Source organism: Silene latifolia, chromosome 2 (genome assembly GCF_048544455.1).
Source record: "Silene latifolia isolate original U9 population chromosome 2, ASM4854445v1, whole genome shotgun sequence".
Classification (NCBI taxonomy): Eukaryota; Viridiplantae; Streptophyta; class Magnoliopsida; order Caryophyllales; family Caryophyllaceae; genus Silene; species Silene latifolia.
The window spans coordinates 194,738,186-194,759,722 of record NC_133527.1 but is presented as its reverse complement, the minus strand read 5'-3'; the positions used below and the strand labels follow the sequence as shown (position 1 = coordinate 194,759,722).

At 42.1% G+C, this 21,537-nt stretch overlaps 1 protein-coding gene and 1 non-coding gene across 2 annotated transcripts; one reads left to right on the top strand and one right to left on the bottom strand.

Moving 5' to 3' along the window:
• Nucleotides 1–1,032: 1,032 nt before the first annotated feature.
• Nucleotides 1,033–6,012, bottom strand: LOC141644178 (uncharacterized). The gene is made up of 13 exons (XM_074453648.1): nucleotides 5,821–6,012; nucleotides 5,673–5,734; nucleotides 5,520–5,585; nucleotides 4,905–4,986; nucleotides 4,749–4,816; nucleotides 4,418–4,519; nucleotides 4,140–4,229; nucleotides 3,659–3,733; nucleotides 2,891–2,923; nucleotides 2,295–2,372; nucleotides 2,071–2,133; nucleotides 1,728–1,789; nucleotides 1,033–1,210 (listed from the first exon to the last, which is right to left on the bottom strand). Exons 1-13 carry the CDS (start codon nucleotides 5,873–5,875, stop codon nucleotides 1,180–1,182), a joined length of 867 nt encoding a protein of 288 aa, XP_074309749.1. The 5' UTR covers nucleotides 5,876–6,012; the 3' UTR covers nucleotides 1,033–1,179.
• A 15,046-nt stretch (nucleotides 6,013–21,058) lies between these two features.
• On the top strand, nucleotides 21,059–21,165 carry LOC141644559 (small nucleolar RNA R71). Its single transcript, XR_012544172.1, has one exon. It is a non-coding gene; the product is annotated as a small nucleolar RNA R71 (small nucleolar RNA).
• Nucleotides 21,166–21,537: the final 372 nt, after the last annotated feature.

Sequence of the window (21,537 nt, the reverse complement as noted above, 5' to 3'; positions counted from 1 at the left end):
CTTGCCTCTCATGGGTATTTTGTGAGAGGAAATGGTATCCGTCTTCAGCTTGTGACGGATATCGCCGTCTACAATGAGATTTTGTGTTACCGGTAACACTTACCTAATATGGTCGTATCACACCAATGATAACATTCCTTATTTGACTCACAAAATTACCAAATTTTCCTTATACCCACTTGATATTTACACAAAATGCTATTACATACCCCACCTATTTTTTTCCTCTTTTATCCCTGCTTTTACCATCTTTTCTTAAAAATCCAATTTTTTACCATATTATAATGTCTAGTATAGAGGAAGTACTAATTACATAAATTATCATTATAAAATAAAGAGGGTATCTATCCGCCGTCTGCTTTCAACCTTCTCCTTTTTAAGATATATGGTATTTTAATCGGTTGTGGGAGGAAAAGGTAGAAAATAAGGTGAAAAGGAGAAGGTATATAGGATTATATGTAATATGTGAAGTAGCCACTAATAGGCGACGTGAAAGCGTACAAGTCATATCGTCATATCCTTTGTAGTTTATGCCCATTCAATACAACTTACGTAAACTACTCCCTTTGTCTCGGTAATGTGTTTGCCTTTAGTTTTGGCACAAAGACCGAAGAAAGAGAAGGGAACAATTATTAGATGATAAGTGGATCAAATTGAGTGTGAAGTATAATAGTTAGTTTCCATAGCCATGTAGAATTCTACCCAGGCCTCGACAAGTTCAGTTAATAGAGTGCCTATTCCTTGAAACTACTGGAAGATCATTGGTGTACGAATCTGCGTTGGTGCTAAATAAAAATCTGTTCTTGCGTCAAGCAAATGAATACTCCGAAAGAAATTTTTAAAAAAGCAGATCTTCGGTCTAAGAAGGCAATAAACAGGTCCGTTTCAAAATTAATTTCACTTGAGAAGGAAAACGGATACTAAAATACTACTCGTAATGAATAGATTACTCACTGGTGATAAAACAAAGTCACCACTAACTACCTGGATTTACAAGAGTAAAACCACAAGAGTTTTCAAGTAAATGCTGAGTAAAAAATAATAGAAGCCATTGCAATAGATAATGATTTTAATCCAATCGCTCTGAAGTAATATACATGGCGTTCTAACCTTATTTACTCTAGATAGAACATTTCTTACCTCCTATAAAAACCTCCTAATCTAGGAAACTCAACTTCTCTAGACGATTGCGATCTTAACTGAAGTAGACCTGCACAAACCCATGAAAAATAGCTCAGATTAGAATCCTCTTTTAATGGTTAATCGAACTCATAATCTCCTAAAGATTATTTGGTTATTTGCGTAACACTATTCACCATAAGCTTTCAAGACATTAGGAATAATGTTTTGATTTCGGGTGCAACGAACATATAAGGTCATGTGCAATATGTATGTGTGATTAGAGTGTTGAGAATTGCATACAGGTCTTCCTTTCATTAGTGTATGTAATAAGTACATTTATACGAGTTTATGACCTATAAAGCATCATGATGATATTATTCTGATATGCTAATGCTATCACTACCGCTAATACTCGATACATTTATCATGAATACATTATTACAATTAAGTTTTGTATACACACGTTTCGAAGTGTTGGGATAAGAATGATCTTGGAAATTTGATGCATTATTCTTTGGTGATATACCGTTCATCTTTACGTGTGTATATCGATTGGGAGGATAGGGGGAGATGAAGTGATAAGAGTTATTGAAAGAAGTTCAAACCTTATAAAGTTCTTTGGTTGATGGGCATCCTCGAAGTTACCTTCCGTAACGGACAAGAGGCCCTGCAGATGTAAGAAAAATGTGACAAAACATTAACACTGACCCATCCTAATATTTATAGAATTTTTCATCGCAGTGACAAATGAATCCAAGTCAAAAACCGCCATCATTATAAATTAAAACCAAAAAACATTTTTTTTTTCCACAATAGGAGGTAATTTGGAAATTAAACTAAGCCATGATTTTCTCACGTCATTCTGATAGCCAGATGAACAGCATCTAAAAGTATAATGCAATCATCACAAATATAAAAGACTGTCATTCTGATCAACAAATGAGTCACCTGGAGACCAAGATTTTCTGAAGATTCGAACAGACAGCGAGACTTGACAGCACTTCTGAATTCCTGAGAGATGTTAAACAGCCATATAAGCAAGATCCACAAATATGATGCTTAGTCAACCAGAAATAACGTAATCGTAGACTACATTTATGAGACAATCGGTCATGTGGCCATAAATCAGAATGTGCAATCGACATCATGATATCCATAAAAGTAACTCAAACCTGGGCAAACTGAGGAGCTTTGGTAGACTTTCCATTGACAAATTGCACCAAGTAGTCGAGACCCATAAGTGCTAGATTCTGTTAAAAATAAGAGTCAGTATAGTATATAACATAAGTACAGAGGATAAGAATGCAACAAAATAATTACGAAAGTTAAGATATCTGTTATGTCCTACCACTTTTTATTCAGTTTGAGTTAAAAAAATTGTATCAGAAGCCACACTAACATTGTGTCATCGTGTAAGCAGTTTACAACAAGGGCACTGGAATGGAAGTGAGAAAAATTATCCTTGTCCAATTTAATTTTACAGAAAAGAAACACACAACCAAGTAAAAAGAACCAAACAAAAGTACGTGGTCCTCTTTTCTCTTGATAAAATTCCGTCAAACTGGAAAGTGATGTTAGTGAATCCATTAATTGCTTTAGTTTCTAAATCCCATGCATTCCTTCCTGTCCATTACCTATCCACCAAACTAACTCTAAAAACATGGAAGTTCAATACGTTGAAAAGATTTCATGTTTGAGCTTTGAGGACACATAATTTTTGGATAAGCAAGGTTTTGGACTCCCAATATAAACATCAAAGCAACTCTACCTGTTTTTCGTCAACTTCATTCATCTTATCCTCCTGTCAGAATAGGGCGGAAAAAATGATTAAAACAGCCAAAAAATGTAGAAGCAAAAAATAGAGAAGCAGGCCAGAACAAAAAATATAAAAAAAGTGGATCCATTTATTATAAACACCATATATTACAACCAGATGGCTCAAGTGAGCAAGTACAGGTTGTCAATAGTTGTCGATTCACGAAGTAACTGGCACAAAAATTGATGTACATAAAAATGCTAATAGCGGTTATTGTGTAGGCATCATTTTATTGAATTAGCCAGATTGACCCACTTTTGAGGAAAAAGGGGGTTCATGGGGTAGTCTAACAAAATGGAGGGAGTATTATTATTGTGTTTACCTAACTCCTTTCCACAACTTACTAATAACATTTCTAGTCTTACAAATATGTAAAGTCATATTTGTTATTTTACTATTATTGACTCAGGTCTATTGTGAAAAGGTCCCCATTTTTGCAAAATTGGTTTTCATCACTGGACAATTACTGTGAAAATTCAGCATATGGTCTTTGAACCCTACTTCTCTTTGCATGTTAGAGCTGTCCACAAATGAGAATACAGGTAATCATGGCAGCAGTAGCATGCAAGCAAATACTTAGGGACAAGCTAAAACGAGTTAAACACAACACTTCAAGAGCATGAGAGGAAGAGGAAGGGCCAAATATCAATGCTAGAGAGTGTGTCAAATTCAATCAGAAAAGCAAAAGCAAGAAACAAGTAGCTGTTATGATGCACTCACCAATTTGGCAACTGTCCCTACCAAGAAGAGAATCTGATTTTGAGCATCCCCAAGGTCTACATGCAAATCGCGAACCTGTTTGAGAGGGTGGGGAGTTAAAATGAGAGCCTAATACGACTACAAAAACATCTGACAATCAGTTTTGAAATAAACCTAGAATAAGAGCTCAGACTACAACAACATTACACCGATTCCCTGCAATCATAGCCCTTTGCAGAAAACAGAAAGCAATGCTTTCATAAGACCCATGTTAAAAATTGTATTGAGATGCAACTACTTTACAATAGACGGGACTCGGGAGACATGCAATTCGGTTTGCTATGTGCTTTACTTATGTCATATTTCAGAGCCAAAGAATAGAAATCAAAGGAGAAAGGAACAATAGGCAAGCCGACTAACTTGGTTAAAGTTACCAATGAATTAAGGACCTGGAATCAAATTAGAATAATGAGCAAAAGTAGTAAAAATGCTCAAGGTGCACCTCATTCAAAGTCAGCTTTTGCAACTCTTTGTTCTCCTCTATCTTTTCGTTAACAGTTTGAATCTTCTGCAGCAAATGTTTCTTTGCTATCTGCAGAACAAAATGCACCAAAGGGAAACGATAAATATTGCCAACGTCATTCAAGATGTTACATAATTACATAAATCACATTGGTGGAAATAGTCAAAAAGTATTTACAAACATTGCCAAAGGGTGATTAGCGATTTAGCATCAGAGAATAAACAACAATTACGTTTAAAAGCAACGGATGGGTCAACCTCAATAGCTTCAGTGACATTCTGCAAATTTTCTTTTAAACTGGCTACCGCAGCTGCCATGCTATGTTTGGTGACATACATAAGATCAGAGAAAGAAAGCCCCTGAAATATAGCATAAAAAACCCTGAGCATTGTTGTCGCGAAACTCCATAAAAATAAAATTACGTAAATTACTGAACTACAAAACTTCTACGCCACTGTCACAAAGGCTCCGGCATATGGCAAGGTAATGGGGCCAAATGTATGCAGTCCCTCTCCTCTCCATAGACAACGCTTTCAGAGTAACAGGATAAGTGAACTGATGGAAAAAAAATTGATAGCTTCAACTTACCTTCCACCACATATACCCATATCCCAAAGCACCCACTGTTGCAGCCGGCAAAATAAGAAATGACAAATCTGTAAGATAAAGAGATTAAATTAATGTAGATTGCAGCAGCGAAATGCTAAACGAAGAACATATAAAAAACAAACTGCGAACATATACCAGTTTGGCTAGAGCTACCATTAAGCACTGTGATTTGCCTTCCATTAGCCAATTGCCTAACTTCTTGTGCCAACCAGCGCACCTGCATGTTTGCTAAGCTTTTATTGAAGTAATTGAAACATATTTTGCGAAACAAGCACCAAACAAGTTCTAAAACAGAAACCATTCATCATGGAGTAAACAAATTTGAGTTTGACTCTCACTTTCGCGACAAAAGTGCAAGAGCGGTAAACTACTACACTAACCTACCACTATCTTCTAAGAACTGACAGAGGTTTCGCATTTTGAAGTTGCTCAATCATAAGAATGTCTAGTTACCATATTAATGGCCTTCAATGCTTCAATTGTTGCACACAGTAATATACAGCTTTAATAACTGAAAGATAGTTACTTGCTCCGTCTGAGCCAACTGTTTACGATATTCATCCTTTGCGAGAGATATTTTAATCAAAGTTAAACAAATGATTGAGAAGGACAGATAACTATAACTCGTCGCGTAATTCTCAACTATAAACAATGAATATCTAATTAACAACTCCGAATTCCTGATCATCAAAATCATCAACAAAACCATTCAAACATTAATCTCCAACACTAAAACGACGAGAAATTAACCTGAGCAGCAATCGGATCAGCGTCGGCATTAGCAGAATCACCAGTCTCTAATCCCTTCACGAAATTCTATACTCAACGAAATTCAACAATTAAACAACAATCAACCTACAATTCAGCTAACAAAACACAACAGCTAGGGTTTGAAGATAGTACCTGAATTTCGCCGATAATTTCCGATAATTTATTGTTCTTAATTAGAATAGTTCCAGTATAACCTGAATAATTGAATCATAATCACAACTTAATTAACACTAATTAAAATCAAAATCAAAATTACGAAGAAATTAGTAGTTGAAATTACCGGCGCCAACTATGAACACGAGCCTGGAGAGACCCATTCCAGCTTGCAGTGCCATAATTAATAATTAATTAGAAATTGAGGACGTTATTTTGGGGATTTTTCGCCGGAAATCGGAAACCCTAATTTATTGTACAGAGAGAAGAAGGAGTTAACGTAGTTAGAATTAAGTAGGGTAATTAATTACGGTGTTTTAACTAGAAAAGGTAGTTTATCACTTTATCATACACTTTACGGCGTCGTTTTTTAGTAGGATTCGGATAAATTAAATCAGATTTTTAACTTGGGGGAAAAGATTGTAATTTGTGTATTTTGATCCAATAGTGGATTTTTTTTTTCCTTTTCTTTTTTTCAATAAGAGGGAGATATTTAGACTATTTTTATTACTTTTGTTAAGATTGTAATTAGGAAGCCAGTATTATTCTGGCCACCATGCCATGTAGAATGATGTCTTGAGTTGGATCCCTCGTCTCTATCGTTCTCTCTCGGCCTCTCCCGCAACAATGAACGAATCGGGGGCTTGGCCGTGCTGCGTCTTTCACTCCGACGCTCAAGTCGAAGAACTTAGAGGATAAGTTGTTACTTGGCTTAATGCGTATTGTGGAGAGATAAGGGAGATATTACCAGATAAATAGTGATTCTTAGGTTAAATTGTGGATCCTTTCCTCAATGAAGGTTGAAGAGTATTTATAGACTTTCACCTTTTGTCACGTAGTGGCCAAGTGGCCAAGTGGCTAGCAGGTGGAAAGACCGTTCTACCCTCGGCCGATGGACCCATGGCGGGCGAGGGTCTTGGATATGAGTACGTGGATATGTGCCCGGTTGCCGCCTGCGGCCGAGACCAGTGTGATGGCCGATGGGTTGCATCGGCTAGGGTCATCTAAGTCGTTGACATTCTTTGTGGATATCCTTGACCTTGCTCAATGTGTTGACTTGATCAGCGGTGCAGAATATGCCCCATCAATTTGCCCCCAGCGTAGTCTATGCCGTGGTATGGGCTCCGATTTATGTTGAGCGTATATTCTGCGCAAGTAATTTGTAAAAAATGTTCCGCACCGGCTTCTTCTACCTCGGCCTGGTTCTTTTTAGGCCGTACCATATATATCCCCCCTCCGCATGGATGTGTAAAGGACATCCGATGTGGAAGAGAAAGTGACGCTGGCCGAGACCAGGGTTGAGAGTGCCGATTGTTTTTGATTGCCCCCGGCCGGTGCTATGTAGCTTGGTTGATCATGTGGCGGCGGAGAGCGGATACCTAGGAATTTGTTGAGGAAGATGAATAGGCGAAGAGATGTGAATGGGCGTGTTGAAGACGCTTGGTCACTGTTGCATTGATTGACGTTCAACTGTTGCAACGATTGACATTCCATGGTTGCATGTCTGACACGTGTCTTTTTGCTGATTGGCTGGCGCTTCATGGGCTGCTCTCTGATTGGTCCTTCTTCATGGGCTTTTCCCTATAAATAGGGCAGTTATTCCGTGAAATTGGCCACCAATTTCATTCTTTCCAAAATTTTCTTCTCTCTAAACTTTCAAGGGCTTCTTTGTCTTCTAATTTTCAGAGTTGTTACTCCGGCGAGTGTTTTTCTTCAAGGTAAACAAACAAATTTCCTCACTTCTTATTTTGTTAAGTAATCATTGCTATCATGTCTTCTGCTGACGCCGGGACTAGCACTTCTGCGCCAGGGGGTTCCCCGTCGCGTCTTGATGAGGAGGAGAAACCAGACGCCATCCTGATAAGGTCTGGGGGCCCTAGGTCTCCTTCTCCTGAAGTTGATCCTCAAATTTTGGAGGAATGGGAGGATGACGATGATGTCGATGATGACGCAGACGATTATGGTGATGATGCTGAAAAGGCTCGTCCTAATGAGGGGAGGCAGTACGTTATGGATCACGGCGACGCCTGTAAGGTCCGCCTTGACCGTGCTTGGACCCATAAGTTCGCCAGTTGTTCCGGCGAGAAATTTTTCGAGGGCCATTTTTTCTTTGGCAGGGGATACAAAATTGTTATCCCTGAGGAGGGTCAGGCCGTCTGTTGCCCTCCACCGGGCTACACCGGCGTATACATGCGGCACTTGAAGTACGGGCTCCGGTTTCCGCTGAATGAGTACGTTATGGCCATAATTAGGGCCATGAACGTTGCTGTTGCCCAACTGCACCCGTTGGCTATGAGGACCATAGTTGGCTTTGTCTGGCTTTGTCTCTTCAAGGGAGAGGCCCCAACGGTGAATTTATTCCGCCGGCTTCATCATCTCCGGCCATCAATCTCTGGCCGCGTCGGATGGTACAGTGTGCAAACGGAGCAGGGTTATGTCTCTGTTGACAAACTTACTTCTTGCAAGGACTGGAAAGATCGGTGGGTGTACGTTAAGGTGCCGGATGACTATCCGTTGCCCCGCTCCTTTCAGCACCAAGTTAATTTGCGGTGTGAGACTAAGGCGGTGATGGTATCAAGCTATACCTCGCAAGTGCACGATTTTATCGTTGTACACTATTAAGGGTCGATCCCACAAGGAGTTGAAAAGATTACTAATTGTTCTAATCCGATCGTTTAGCTAAGTCGAAAATAAAAGATGATGGTTGATATACTAATGCTACCTAAAATGAAATGAGATGCAATCTAAACAAAAGCAAGATAAATGAGCAACAACGAAAGATAAGTTGTAGTTCAAATGGTTAAAAAGGCCTAGGACTCGGTTCTTCCCAAACTATTCGCAATTCCACATGGTTAAATTTCTAAGCTAATCACAAAGGTAGTTAGGTGAGGAGGTGACGGCTCTAATTCGCCTAAGACCCCCCTCTCGGGTTCGAAATAGGACACTAGCACTACCCACCAACCCCCCTCTCGGGTTCGAAGGTCGGAATCCCTAACTCAATACCCCACTACCCCAAAAACATGCATTTTCCCGAGGTAGTCCGATATTCGCTAAGGTCATTAAGCCCCGTCAATACCCGGGTCATCCCACTCCCTCTCTCGAGGGTCGATTTCAAACGCTAATTTAGAGGTGTCCTACCCCGGTTCTCCCTTTCGGTCTCAACCAAGGTCAACAATAGGGTCAAGTCTCGGGTACCCAAATCACAACCTAACCAATTCTCGTTGGTGGTCAAGGGTCGTAAGTCAACACTACCCAAGAGTCAACCCATAACCCAAATCATTCCTCTAAACTACCCTCACCAATTTCCCCAAATAATTAGCCTTTATGAAATTCAATTAATGAAATTACTCATGTCGGGTCAAACCGAGCCCTAGTGGAAGACTACTCACTAATCATGGTCCTAATTGCAAAATTAACAATAAAGATGGAAACTTTGGTCACAAACATGGTGAGAAGATGAAATTCACTACTAAACATGCAACAATCTAACAATGGGTGTAAGGAAAGATGATTTAATCTAATAATGAGAGTGATTAAACCTAAAGACACAATCTTTAACCAAATCAACTCAAAGATTAAGTCTTTGAGGACAACTACCCAAGGATGAACAAAAGAAAGAGGAACAAGGGAAGGAAGAACAATGAAAAGATGAACAATGAAGGAATTAACAACAACAAACAAACAACAATAACAATCTTAATATAAACAATCAAACAAACATAAAAGAAGAGCAAAAATGTAAACAAATGAAAATAGGGAGAGAATTAGTACCAACAAAATAGTGAAAGAGGAATTTGGATAGAAATAATAAAGAAGGAAATCCTTCAATCTTCTTACAAACCCAAATTCAATCACTAATTGATTGAAGAACTTCTCTAATTAAAGAAAGATTAACAAAGAGATTAGGAAAGTTTAAAGCTTGAAAGGGTAAAATTTCTGGATCTAGGGTTGTGTGTACAAAAGGGTTTAAGAGGGGGTATATATAGGTTATACAAGGATTAGGACCGAAATTGGAAATGGGCTTTGCAACTCGTAAATGCACTCCCGGCCGGTCGACCGGCCGCCGGTCATTTGACCGGCTGGGAGATCTCTGGGAGTTTTGAACAATTTTTGAGGTCATCAGGTGTGCACGGCCGGTCAACCGGCCGCCGGTCACTGACCGGCTGAGGCAACTTTGACTTTGAAGCTTGACTTCTGGCTTTGGAGGAACTCCCAGCCGGCTAGCCGGCCGCCGGTCATTTGACCGGCTGGGAGTTTCCTGTAACATTCTCCCAATTCTTTGCATTTCCTAAGCTCAATTGTCCTCCCAGCCGGCCAGCCGGCCGCCGGGCCACCGGCTGGGAGTGCTTCTTCACAATTCTTCCTTCATTTTCCTTGTAGATGTACTCCCAGCCGGCTAGCCGGCTGCCGGCCTACCGGCTGAGGGTACATCTCAGCATACTTCCCTTCTTCTTTCATGCAAGGCTTAGAAATCCCGTCTTTCTAGCTTCGTTTCGCCCGTTCCCGCCTCAATTTCTGCAAGGGGGCCAAAGTGTCATAGTAAAGGGAATCGGGACTAGAAACGAGAGTAAAGGGGGTACAAAACCGCTTTAAATGGGGTCGAATATGCATGAAAATAGAGGGAAAAAGAGTGCAAAATGGTCCTATATCAAACCTCCCCACACTTAATCCTTACTCGTCCCCGAGTAAGTCCTTAAACCAAATGTACAAAGCATTATTATGATAGACATGGAGAGTGGATGCACAATATAAGCATCACTCAACTAAACTACTACTTAAGCCGATCGAGTATTAGCGCACTCAACGCCCCTTCAACTCACAATTTGACACCCATGAGGGGAGAGTGCCCTATTGCAAGGCAAGTTGGGTCTTGCTACAAAACTTTTGACACATTCATCATGAAAGCACATAATCAACAAATAGAATGCATCTAACAAAATGATCCACTTTCCTCATCTAAGTGGTCGGATTTTTCAAATAACAAAACATGGTCTCGGTCGGGAGTACCGTCTCAGGAGTGCCAAATGAGGTGCCAACCCCCTAAATGTGACAAAAGCAACCCTTGTGTGACCAATGCTCAAGAAACAAATTCGAGAGCGGGGAAAGGGAAGAAAGGGCAAGACCGCCGAGAATTACAAGGCCGACACAAGATTCGACCAAAGGACCCATGACTAAGGGGACCAAGGCAACGACATCCTCACGGTTTTCACTCGTCACTCAATGAAGGAACAAGGTGATTTTTGTGACAAAGAGTAACCAAAATCACTCACCTAACTCGACTAGCGAAAACGCGCCCGCAATCTAATGTGTAACACCGTCCTATGTCCAATGAAATGCAAACAACGGGAAAATGCACAAACATGAAGCAAGGGTTACAACGGGGCTAAGGAGAAGGTCAAAACGGGATTGGTGCAAGCACCGTTTGGATATGTGGAGCTCAAATCAAGAATCGTCGACACATCACATCCCATCTTTTATTGCAACATATGAGACACGTCTATGCCCTAACATAGCAATGATGACCAAAACTATGCAAAAATTGCATAAACCCAACTCAAGTAGGAAAAATTTGATAAAACTCCTTTTATTTCAACAAATGGTAACGTCTACACCGTAACAACGACTCGGTTTCCCAAGCCATGCAAAAAATGTGCAAACCCGACTCATTTTTGGAAAAACATCAATGTGCCCCTTTTTATTTAGCAACGGCTTTTTCTACCCCTTTAAATGATGAGTAGGGGTGTTGCTTGCCTTTTTCTTTTCTTGACAATAAACAAATATATACAACACAAGTAACTCATTTTTTTTGGATTTTTCATGACTTTTTCACTTTTCTATTTTGTTTTTCATTTCTTTTTCAAAACCTCTTATTTATATACAACACCAAATGTAGACAAAATCTTCGACCCAATGGACATGTACTTCGTCCATCATCAAATTCCGACTCCACCACCTAGACACTTCTACAAATCATGACCCATTCTTGATTAAGGAGGGGTGTTTTTGGGATGTAGCTCTTTTAGTGGGTATGCCAAAAGGAATAGGCTAAGGCTCAGAGGGGTGAATCAAAAAGGAAATCAATGCAAGGGACGAAACTAAGCTAATTTGGCTTTTGTGAGGTTCATAAAACTGATTTTTGCTTCAAATCATATGCACAAAAATGTAATGCAATTTCATGGTCTAAGGACGATGCGACACATTTATGCGTAATGATGTGACACGCCTCGCGAGGAGACCTACTCTCAAACCTAGATGAGGGCGGGGTATGAATGTACCCGCCCTAGGAGGCTCTACCCTTACCTTTGAGTAGTTAAGTCGAGCCAAAGGTCTAGTCTACGGCCCTAGGTCTCACAAGATCGGTCTAGACTCATTGATCAAGCTCCCCCTTCCTCGGCTAACTAAGAGGCCACGGGTGCGAGTCACGAGGAGGGGAAAGGCACTATTGGGCACATTAGTTCATCATGGGGGTACTTGGTTCCCTTCCTTTGACCATGTTCTTCCTTAAAAACTTATTTACAAACTCAATGCAAAAGAAAGAAATGCAACAAGTATTTACATGTGAGCAAATGCATGCGGAAATTTAAACAAACATGAAATGAAACATGCAACAAATTGGCTAAACCTAGCAGCACATCAACACCGAAATTCCAAACGGTCTCCCAAGGAGACACCCAAAGCAACAAAAATCCCATCCTCCTCCATATTATACAACAATATAAAAAGAGAAAGAACGGGAAAAAAAAGGAAAGAGATAAGAACGTCTATACCAGGCGGTCTTCTAGTCTCCTTTTTGCCTTGGATAGTCAATGTACCTTGCCACTTTGTTAGCCGAACACATGTATATACAATGCAATATTTTTTGAATTTTTGAATTTTTTTCAATTTTTAGTCATTTTGAAATTTCTCTTGAATATTTACAAGTAATATATACAAATATTAACAATATGCACAAAGTGGATATTTCCCTCCCCACACTTAATATGTACATTGTCCTCAATGGACAAAAGCATAGGGAGTGAATAAGAAAAAGAAAGGAACATATTTTTTTTGATTTTTGATTTTTCAAAGGGAAAATAACATATTTTTGTGATTTTTGTTTTGAAAAATTAAAAGGACATATTTTTTTGGTTTTGGTTTTTTTTTTTTTTTTTTTTTTTTTTTTTTTTTATGAAAACTCCCTCCCCACACTTATTTATTTACATTACTTTCAAATGGAAATAAATGTGTGGAGGGAGTACAAATTAAAAGACATATTTTTGTTTTTTTTTAGGCCCTCCCCACACTTATTTATAAACATGGGAGGGCATATTAGTGAAATAAATTAACATGTTTTTGGTTTTTTGGTCATTTTTTTCAATTTTTAGTTGGTTTTTATTTTGAAAATGCAATGCATGCTCTATTCTATATGCTAAATTGAAATGACAATGCAAATTACGCTAAGTGAATGCAATTAGTAAATGTGACAATATATTACAAAATTGAAATCTAATGCAATCCTATATGATGCAACTAAATGAATTATTAACTAAATGCATGCGAAAAATTTAAATATGGATGAGAAATTTGGATAAAGGGGAAAAGATCATACTTGTCATTTGGATTGATTGGGAGGATAAACGAAACCATCAACTCGGGGACTAAGACCCCATATCGTCATCATCATCTTCATCATCTTCATTACCATCACCATCACCATCACCATCACCATCACCATCACCTTGAATTCCCCCGAACTCGGATTCACGAATGAAATCGTCCGTGTTCAAGTGGACATCCGAGCTAAAATCCCCCATTGGTTGGCTCATACCAACAAACATCTCCGGGTGCCCTCCGGCACCACTAGACCCGCCCTCTTGGAAGATCGAAGGGGCACCCCCGAACCACCTCGCGTCATGTCCCTCCCCTTGGGAGGTAGGCGGGGTGGGAAAAACCGGAGCGCTAAAGTAGTCGGGCCGCAAGTTAATATCTCCGTAGCGGAAGGTCCCGTCTTCCGGATGTCCGCCATCCGGGAATAAATAGTAGGAGGGGTGAAGGCCGGAGGGGTGCTTGTAATGGTTCCTCATACAATCGTCATAGACCGGAAATTGACCAAGAGAGGTGTCATAGTAAATCCGGTCAAGTCTTTGTTGAAGGCCATGCCGCTCGTTTGCGGCGTTTGTCATATTAATCTTCATCTCCGCCATGAAGGAAACGAGGTCGGCATGGAGAGGAGGCGATTGTTGTTGGTGTTGACTGGAGGACCCCTCTCCTTGTTGCAAGGGGCCGGGGACAAAAGGAGAAGTCGGTGTGGCATACCGCAAGGTAGACCTTGCGGGAATGATGGGTCGGCCACGAGCATACCGAAGATTGGGGTTAATTTGTTGGGGGATGGAGGGATCTTCAAGATCTTCAATCTCAAGCAAGTAATATTCTTGGTTAGGCACTACTTTCATTTTGTATGGGTTGGGAAGAGGGATAGAATTCCGATCAACTCCATCAACCCGAATTTGCCAATAGTCTAGGCCATCATTCGGGTTGGTCTTCAACCAACCGAGGTTGTGGTGGATATAATTTTTGAACAACATTGTATCACCAATCATGGAACGCAACCCACCCAAGTTGACCCTCCGATTGAGCCTCTTCATCAAATGGGTAATGAGTCCACCCACGACAACGGCCGTATTAGAGGCCGGAGAATTGCTAAGCCGTTGTAAAGTAAGGGCCAAATGGTGGGCAATGTCAATTTTGAAAGTAGTTGGGTTGGAGCGAAGGTAAGAGCCGAGAATTTCCAATTCCTCCGTTCTGAAATTATGATTTTCCTCTCGGCCAAAGATGGTCCAACCCATGTACCTATGCCAAACCCGGATAGCCGCATTGTGGACTGTGTTGGCGGCTCTCTTGACCCCCTTAACATCATCTAAACCCGTAATAGCCTTCCATAAGGCCCCATGGTCAAATGTCTCGGGTGCCTTGTGAGGAGGGCTAGTGTCAAGCCCAAAATGGGATGCAAAGGTCGGTAGGGTCAAGGAGTAGTCCTTGTTCATCAATCTAAAGTGCAAAAAGGCTACCTTTTGGGTTTGGCGGTGTTTGTCAAGACGGAGGGAGCTCAAAAACTCCCAAGTAAGACGAACATAGGTCCGCTCATGAATTCCATACATCATTTTCATTCCCACCCCATCAAATAAATCAAGAGTAACTTGATCTAATCCTAGTTCCCTCATGGATTGACGATCAATGAATCGGGTAGGGACAATAGGGCGTTTCTTGAATAAGACAAACTTACCTTTCATTGTGATTGAGGTGAATTGGATGTCCGGGAAGTCGGGGTCGGAGCTCATGTCCGTCGCTACCGCCTCCGCCTGTTGAAGAGCCAAGTCTCCTCTCCTCACTCTCTTTTTTGGGGCCATGATTGTGATTTTGATGGTGGGTGAAAGGTTAGGAAGGAGGTGAGGTGGTTGTTGGTGGTTGAGGTGGTGGTGGGTGGTGGCGAAAAAGGTTGTTGAAGGGGATGAGGGAGGTGGAGTTAGGGTTAGAGTGAGAGAGAGGGGAAGAAGGGGTCGAAAATAATGAAGGAAATTGGGTGATTTTGGTGTTAAAACACGATCAGAGTACTCCCAGCCGGTCAGGAGACCGGCCGCCGGTCACCCGGCTGGGAGTTCGTGCAATTTTTGAAATTCCATAAAAAAGATCAGAAAACTCCCAGCCGGTCAGGAGACCGGCCGCCGGTCACCCGGCTGGGAGAACACCCATTTCCCATATCCTTCATACGTGCATTCCCAGCCGGTGGACCGGCTGCCGGCCTGCCGGCTGGGACTTCCCTCTTAAGAAAACTTGTTGACAATCCCTCATAAGCGTATCCCCAGCCGGTGGACCGGCTGCCGGCCTGCCGGCTGGGACTTCCCTTCAATCCAATTTGATACATTTCAATTGTATACGCATTCCCAGCCGGTGGACCGGCTGCCGGCCTGCCGGCTGGGACTACTCTTCCTTGTTTTTCATCAAAATTCCATCAAACTTACAGGAACTTCCCAGCCGGTCAGGGGACCGGCCGCCGGTCACCCGGCTGGGACTCCTTTTCATCATGATTTCTTCAATAAACCCCTTATTCCAATTCCCATCATTTATTGGCCTCGTTTTCCGTGTTTTCAACTTTCAAACCCGACTCGGGACGTCGGATAAAGGCCAATAAATGGTCAAACGCTTGTTCATCAAACAAAAACCCCAAATCTTCAACACTCATGGCCGACAACAATCAAATTGACAAGTATTATCCATCCAAAATTCCTCGAATTCTACCTAAATGCATGATATATACAAAGATGCATGGGTTGCCTCCCATGAAGCGCCCTTGTTTTATGTCGTAGGCTCGACGGAGTTATGAATGACAATCAATAATTTGGAATAAAAGTGGCAATTGAGCTCACATTCTTGATAATAGGGGTTCCGGCAATGTAGTGCTTTAGCCGTTGTCCATTTACCTTGAATGTTTGGTCTCCATCGGAAACTTCAACCGACCCATATGGAAAAGCTCGGACCACGGTGAAAGGCCCCGACCATTTTGACTTCAATTTTCCCGAAAAGAGCTTGAACCTCGAGTTAAAGAGGAGAACCAAGTCCCCCTCCTTGAATTCCCTCCTTATAATAGCTTTGTCATGGAACCGCTTGGTCTTTTCCTTGTACAACCTAGAGCTCTCATAAGCCTCTAGTCGGAATTCTTCAAGCTCATTGAGGTCAAGTAGCCGCTTCTCCCCGGCGCTCTTTAGGTCAAAGTTTAGTAGACGGATGGCCCAATGTGCCTTATGCTCCAACTCAACCGGTAAATGACAAGGCTTACCGTACACCAACCGGAACGGTGAAGTTCCTATTGGTGTTTTAAAGGCGGTCCGGTAAGCCCACAATGCATCGTTGAGCTTGGTAGACCAATCTTTCCTTGACCGGTTCACGGTCTTTTCGAGGATCATCTTGATTTCACGGTTAGAAATTTCGGCTTGGCCGTTGGCTTGCGGGTGATAGGCAAGGCTCCGCCTATGTTGCACCCCGTGCTTCTTGAGTAAAGCATCAAGAGTCCTCTCCCGGAAATGGGTTCCACGGTCACTTATCACAATTCGTGGGACTCCAAACCGGGGGAATATGATTGTCTCCATGAGCTTGGTCACGGATTTTGCGTCACAAGTCTTTGTTGGAATTGCTTCAACCCATTTGCTCACGTAGTCCACCGTAACAAGAATATACTCATTCCCATTTGATGAGGGAAAAGGGCCTTGGTAGTCAATGCCCCATACATCGAATACCTCCACCTCAAGTATGTAGTTCATTGGCATTTCATGCCTCTTTGAGATGTTACCACTTCTTTGACACTTGTCACACTTCTTGACGTAGGAGGCCACATCGTGAAATAGGGAAGGCCAAAAGAATCCACATTGGAGCACCCTCGCGGCGGTTTTTCGTGAACTACCATGCCCTCCACTTGGCATGTCATGGCAATGAGAGATTATGGGTTGGACTTCTTCATTGGGGATGCATCTTCTAATTATCCCGTCGGCACAAGCTTTGTAGAGACACGGTTCTTCCCAAAAATATTGCTTAAGGTCATGGAAGAATTTCTTTCTCTTATGGGAATCATAACCGTGTGGGATGACCCCGGATACCAAATAATTTGCATAGTCCGCGTACCACGGGGTATCCATCAAAGCTAGTGCGAATAGTTGATCATCCGGTAATGTGTCATCAATTGGCAATCCATCCTTATCCTTGACATGGAGTAGCCGAGAAAGATGATCGGCTACCACATTTTCTACACCTTTCTTGTCTCTAATCTCGATATCGAACTCTTGCAACAATAGTATCCACCGAATCAAGCGGGGCTTTGACTCCTTCTTAATTAGCAAGTGTCTCAACGCCGTGTGATCGGTGTGCACAATAACCTTAGAGCCCACCAAATAAGAACGGAACTTGTTCATGGCATATATGACCGCCAAAAGCTCCTTTTCGGTGGTAGTGTAATGTGATTGAGCTTCATCCAAAGTCTTGCTTGCATAATATATGGCATGGAGTTTACCATTCTTCTTTTGTCCTAACACCGCTCCCACCGCCACATCACTAGCATCGCACATCAACTCAAAAGGTTCTCCCCAAGTGGGAGGTTGCATGATTGGAGCGGTGATGAGAGCTTCCTTCAACCTATTGAATGCATCCAAACACTCATTAGTAAATTCAAATGGCACATCTTTTCCAAGCAACAAAGTTAAAGGTCGGGCAATCAAAGAAAAATCCTTAATGAATCTCCGGTAAAAACCGGCATGCCCAAGAAAACTCCTAATTCCTTTTACATTAGTGGGAGGGGGTAGTGTTTTGATCACTTCAATCTTGGCTTGATCGACTTCCAAGCCCTTACTTGACACTACATGACCCAAAACAACCCCGGATGTCACCATGAAGTGACATTTCTCCCAATTCAAGACTAGACCACTCTCTTGACATCTTTTCAAGACCTTACCCAAATTAGCTAGACATCCATCAAATGAGGTGCCTACGACCGAGAAGTCGTCCATAAACACCTCCATGATATTCTCAACATATTCGGAAAATATAGCTAGCATGCATCTTTGAAATGTGGCCGGCGCATTGCAAAGCCCAAAGGGCATGCGCCTATAAGCAAAGGTGCCGAATGGGCACGTGAATGTGGTCTTTTCTTGGTCATTAGGGTGAATCGGGATTTGGAAAAAAAACCCGAAAACCCATCAAGGTAGCAAAAATGAGAATGTTGGGCAAGTCTTTCCAACATTTGGTCAAGGAAAGGGAGGGGGAAATGGTCTTTCCTAGTTGCCTTGTTTAGGCGCCTATAGTCTATGCACATTCTCCACCCGGTTGTGACTCTTGTTGGAATTAGTTCATTCTTATCATTGGTGACTACCGTGACCCCGCCCTTCTTCGGCACAACATGCACCGGGCTCACCCATGCACTATCGGAGATAGGGTATATTATGCTTGCATCATAGAGCTTCAACACCTCCTTCCTAACCACTTCTTTCATAGCGGGGTTAAGGCGGCGTTGAGGCTCAATGGAAGATGCACTCTCATCCTCCAAATGAATGCGATGGGTGCAAAAAGAAGGGCTAATCCCCTTGATATCATCAATTGAGTACCCAATGACATCCTTGTATTTTCTCACAACATCAAGCAATTTTTGAAGTTCGGTGTCATTGAGTGCACTATTGACAATAATAGGGTAAGTATCATTAGGGCCAAGGAAAGCATGTTTAAGAGTAGAAGGAAGAGGTTTCAACTCCACTTGAGGAGGCGTGGATCTCTCCTCTTTCTTATCATCTCTTCTCAAACTTTCAAATTCTTTTTCCGGGTCTTCTTCAATTGTTGCTTCCATAGCTAAAGCATACTCCCGGTGCTCCTTGCAATCCTTTACCTTGCCCTCAAGGAACCCTTGCAAACCCTTGTCTTCATCAAATTTCTTCATATCAACCCATTCTTCTACCACATCAATCATATAACAAGACTTTTCTTCCGAAGGCTCTTTCATAGCCTTGTTCAAGGAGAATTCAACCTTTTCTTCACCCACTTGCAAAGAAAGCTTCCCATTCTTCACATCAATCATGGCACCCCCCGTGGCAAGGCAAGGGCGCCCCAATATGATGGGAATATTTGAGTCTTCGGGGATGTCCATCACATAGAAATCACATGGAAATGCAAGTTTCCCCACCTTGAGTGGGACATCCTCCACAAGACCAATAGGGTATCTTACCGACCTATCCGCAAGTTGGAGAGAAACCCTTGTTGGTGAAAGCTCATAACCCTTCAACTTCTTGAAAATTTTGAGGGGCATAAGACTAATGCTTGCCCCCAAATCACACAAAGCCCTCTCAATGTGCACGGTCCCAATCTTACAAGGTATGGAAAAACTCCCCGGGTCTTCAAGCTTTTGAGGAGCTTCATTCATGAGAATTGCACTACACTCCTTGGATAAGCTCACCGTAGTTGTTGGGCTCAAAGAGTTTTTGTTTGAGATAAGCTCCTTCAAGAACTTGCCATAACTTGGAATCTCTTTTACGGCATCAATGAAAGGCATGGTAATGTTGATACCCTTCATCATGTCCATGAACTTCCCATACTTTTGTTCAAGTTTGGCTCTTGCCAACCTTTGTGGAAAGGGAACCGGTGGTACATAAGTTCTTACCACTTGTTGTTGAGGCTCTTCAACCACCCTTGTTGGTTCAATCACTTTTGGAGTTTCCACAACAATTTCTACAAGCTCATCTTTCCCCTCCTTTTCTTCAATTACCTTAGGAGGTTCAACCACCATTTGAGGTTCAATGACATTGCCCGGTCTACTACTCTTCCGTTTCTTGACAAATTCCCGGTCTTCCAAATCTCTACCACTCCTCAAGTGAATAGCATTCATGGTTTTCGGATTTTCCTCGGTTTTACCCGGGAATTTACCTTGGGAGGCTTGTAGTTGGCTCATTTGGGTAGCCAATTGGGAGATTTGGTTGTCCGTCATCCGTTGAGAAGCTTGCATTTGGGTCCTAAGTTGGTTGATGGATGAGGTTGTCTCGTCATGTTTTTGAGTGGAATGGTTGATGAATTGTGTTTGAGTATTGACAAGTTGGTTTTGGGAAGTCATCAATTGTTCCATCATGAGTTCCAAGCTTGACTTTGGTTGGGTGTTTTGTTGGAAAGGTTGAGTGGTTTGTTGGAAAGGTTGGGCGGTTTGTTGGAAAGGTGGGTTGGTTGGTGGGTTGAGTGGTTGAAATTGTTGTTGTCTTGGTTGGAAGGTTCTCCCTTGGAAACCCGGTGGACCTTGATTGAATGTCGTGTTTTGTTTTTGAGTTTGGAAGTTTGGTTGTTGTGACTTTTGTTGGAAGGTTGGGTTTTGGACATTTTGAGAGCCATAAGAGAAGTTTGGGTGGGCTCTCAATCCGGGGTGATATTGGTTGTTGTTAAATGCTTGCTTGGCCGGACTAGACTCCCATATCCCGTTCACTTGCTCCATACTACTTCCATCGCCAACCACCAAAGGACACTCATTGGGTGGGTGTCCTTGGTCTCCACAAAGCTCACAACTATAGACTTGGTTCCTCATAGAAGAATTGCTAGATGTTTTGCTTGAGCTCATCAAGGCAACTTGTTGCTTAAGCTCTTCTATCATCTCTTTCACTTCCACATTGTTGGCCGACTCGACCGTTGACTTCCCCTTCCTCTTGTGCCTATCATTGTTCCAGTGAAAGGTACGAGAAGCCATTTCTTCAATAAGCTCTTTCGCCGTCTTGTGGTCTATCTTATCCAAAGCTCCCTTCCCCGAGCCGGAATCAAGGTTCATCTTCATATCATTGTTTAACCCTTCATAGAAATTGTTGATGAGCTCATCATCTCCAATACCGTGGTGAGGGCATAGCCTTTGGAGGCCCTTGTACCTCTCCCATGCTTCATAAAGGGTCTCATCTTCTTGTTGGGTGAACCCTTGGAGCTCACTCTTGATTCTTGCGGTTCGTTGGGGTGGGAAATACTTGTTGAGAAAAGCCTTAGAGACATCATCCCAAGTCCGAAGAGAGTCGGGTTCACAACTTTTAAGCCACTCCTTGGCACTTCCCCTCAAAGAGTAAGGGAAAAGCCTAAGGCGTACGGCATCCTCCGTTACTCCATTGGCCTTGAACATGTCACAACTATCCAAGAACTCGTTAAGATGCTCGTTGGGGTTTTCGGTGGCTCCCCCTCCGAATTGGTTCCCTTGGACAAGTTGTAGCAAGGTGGCTTTCACATCAAAATTGTTAGCTTGAATAGGTGGCTTCACAATACTCGGATTCACCACCTTTTTCGGAGCCAAGTTATCTCTCATAGGAACCGCGGCCATTGT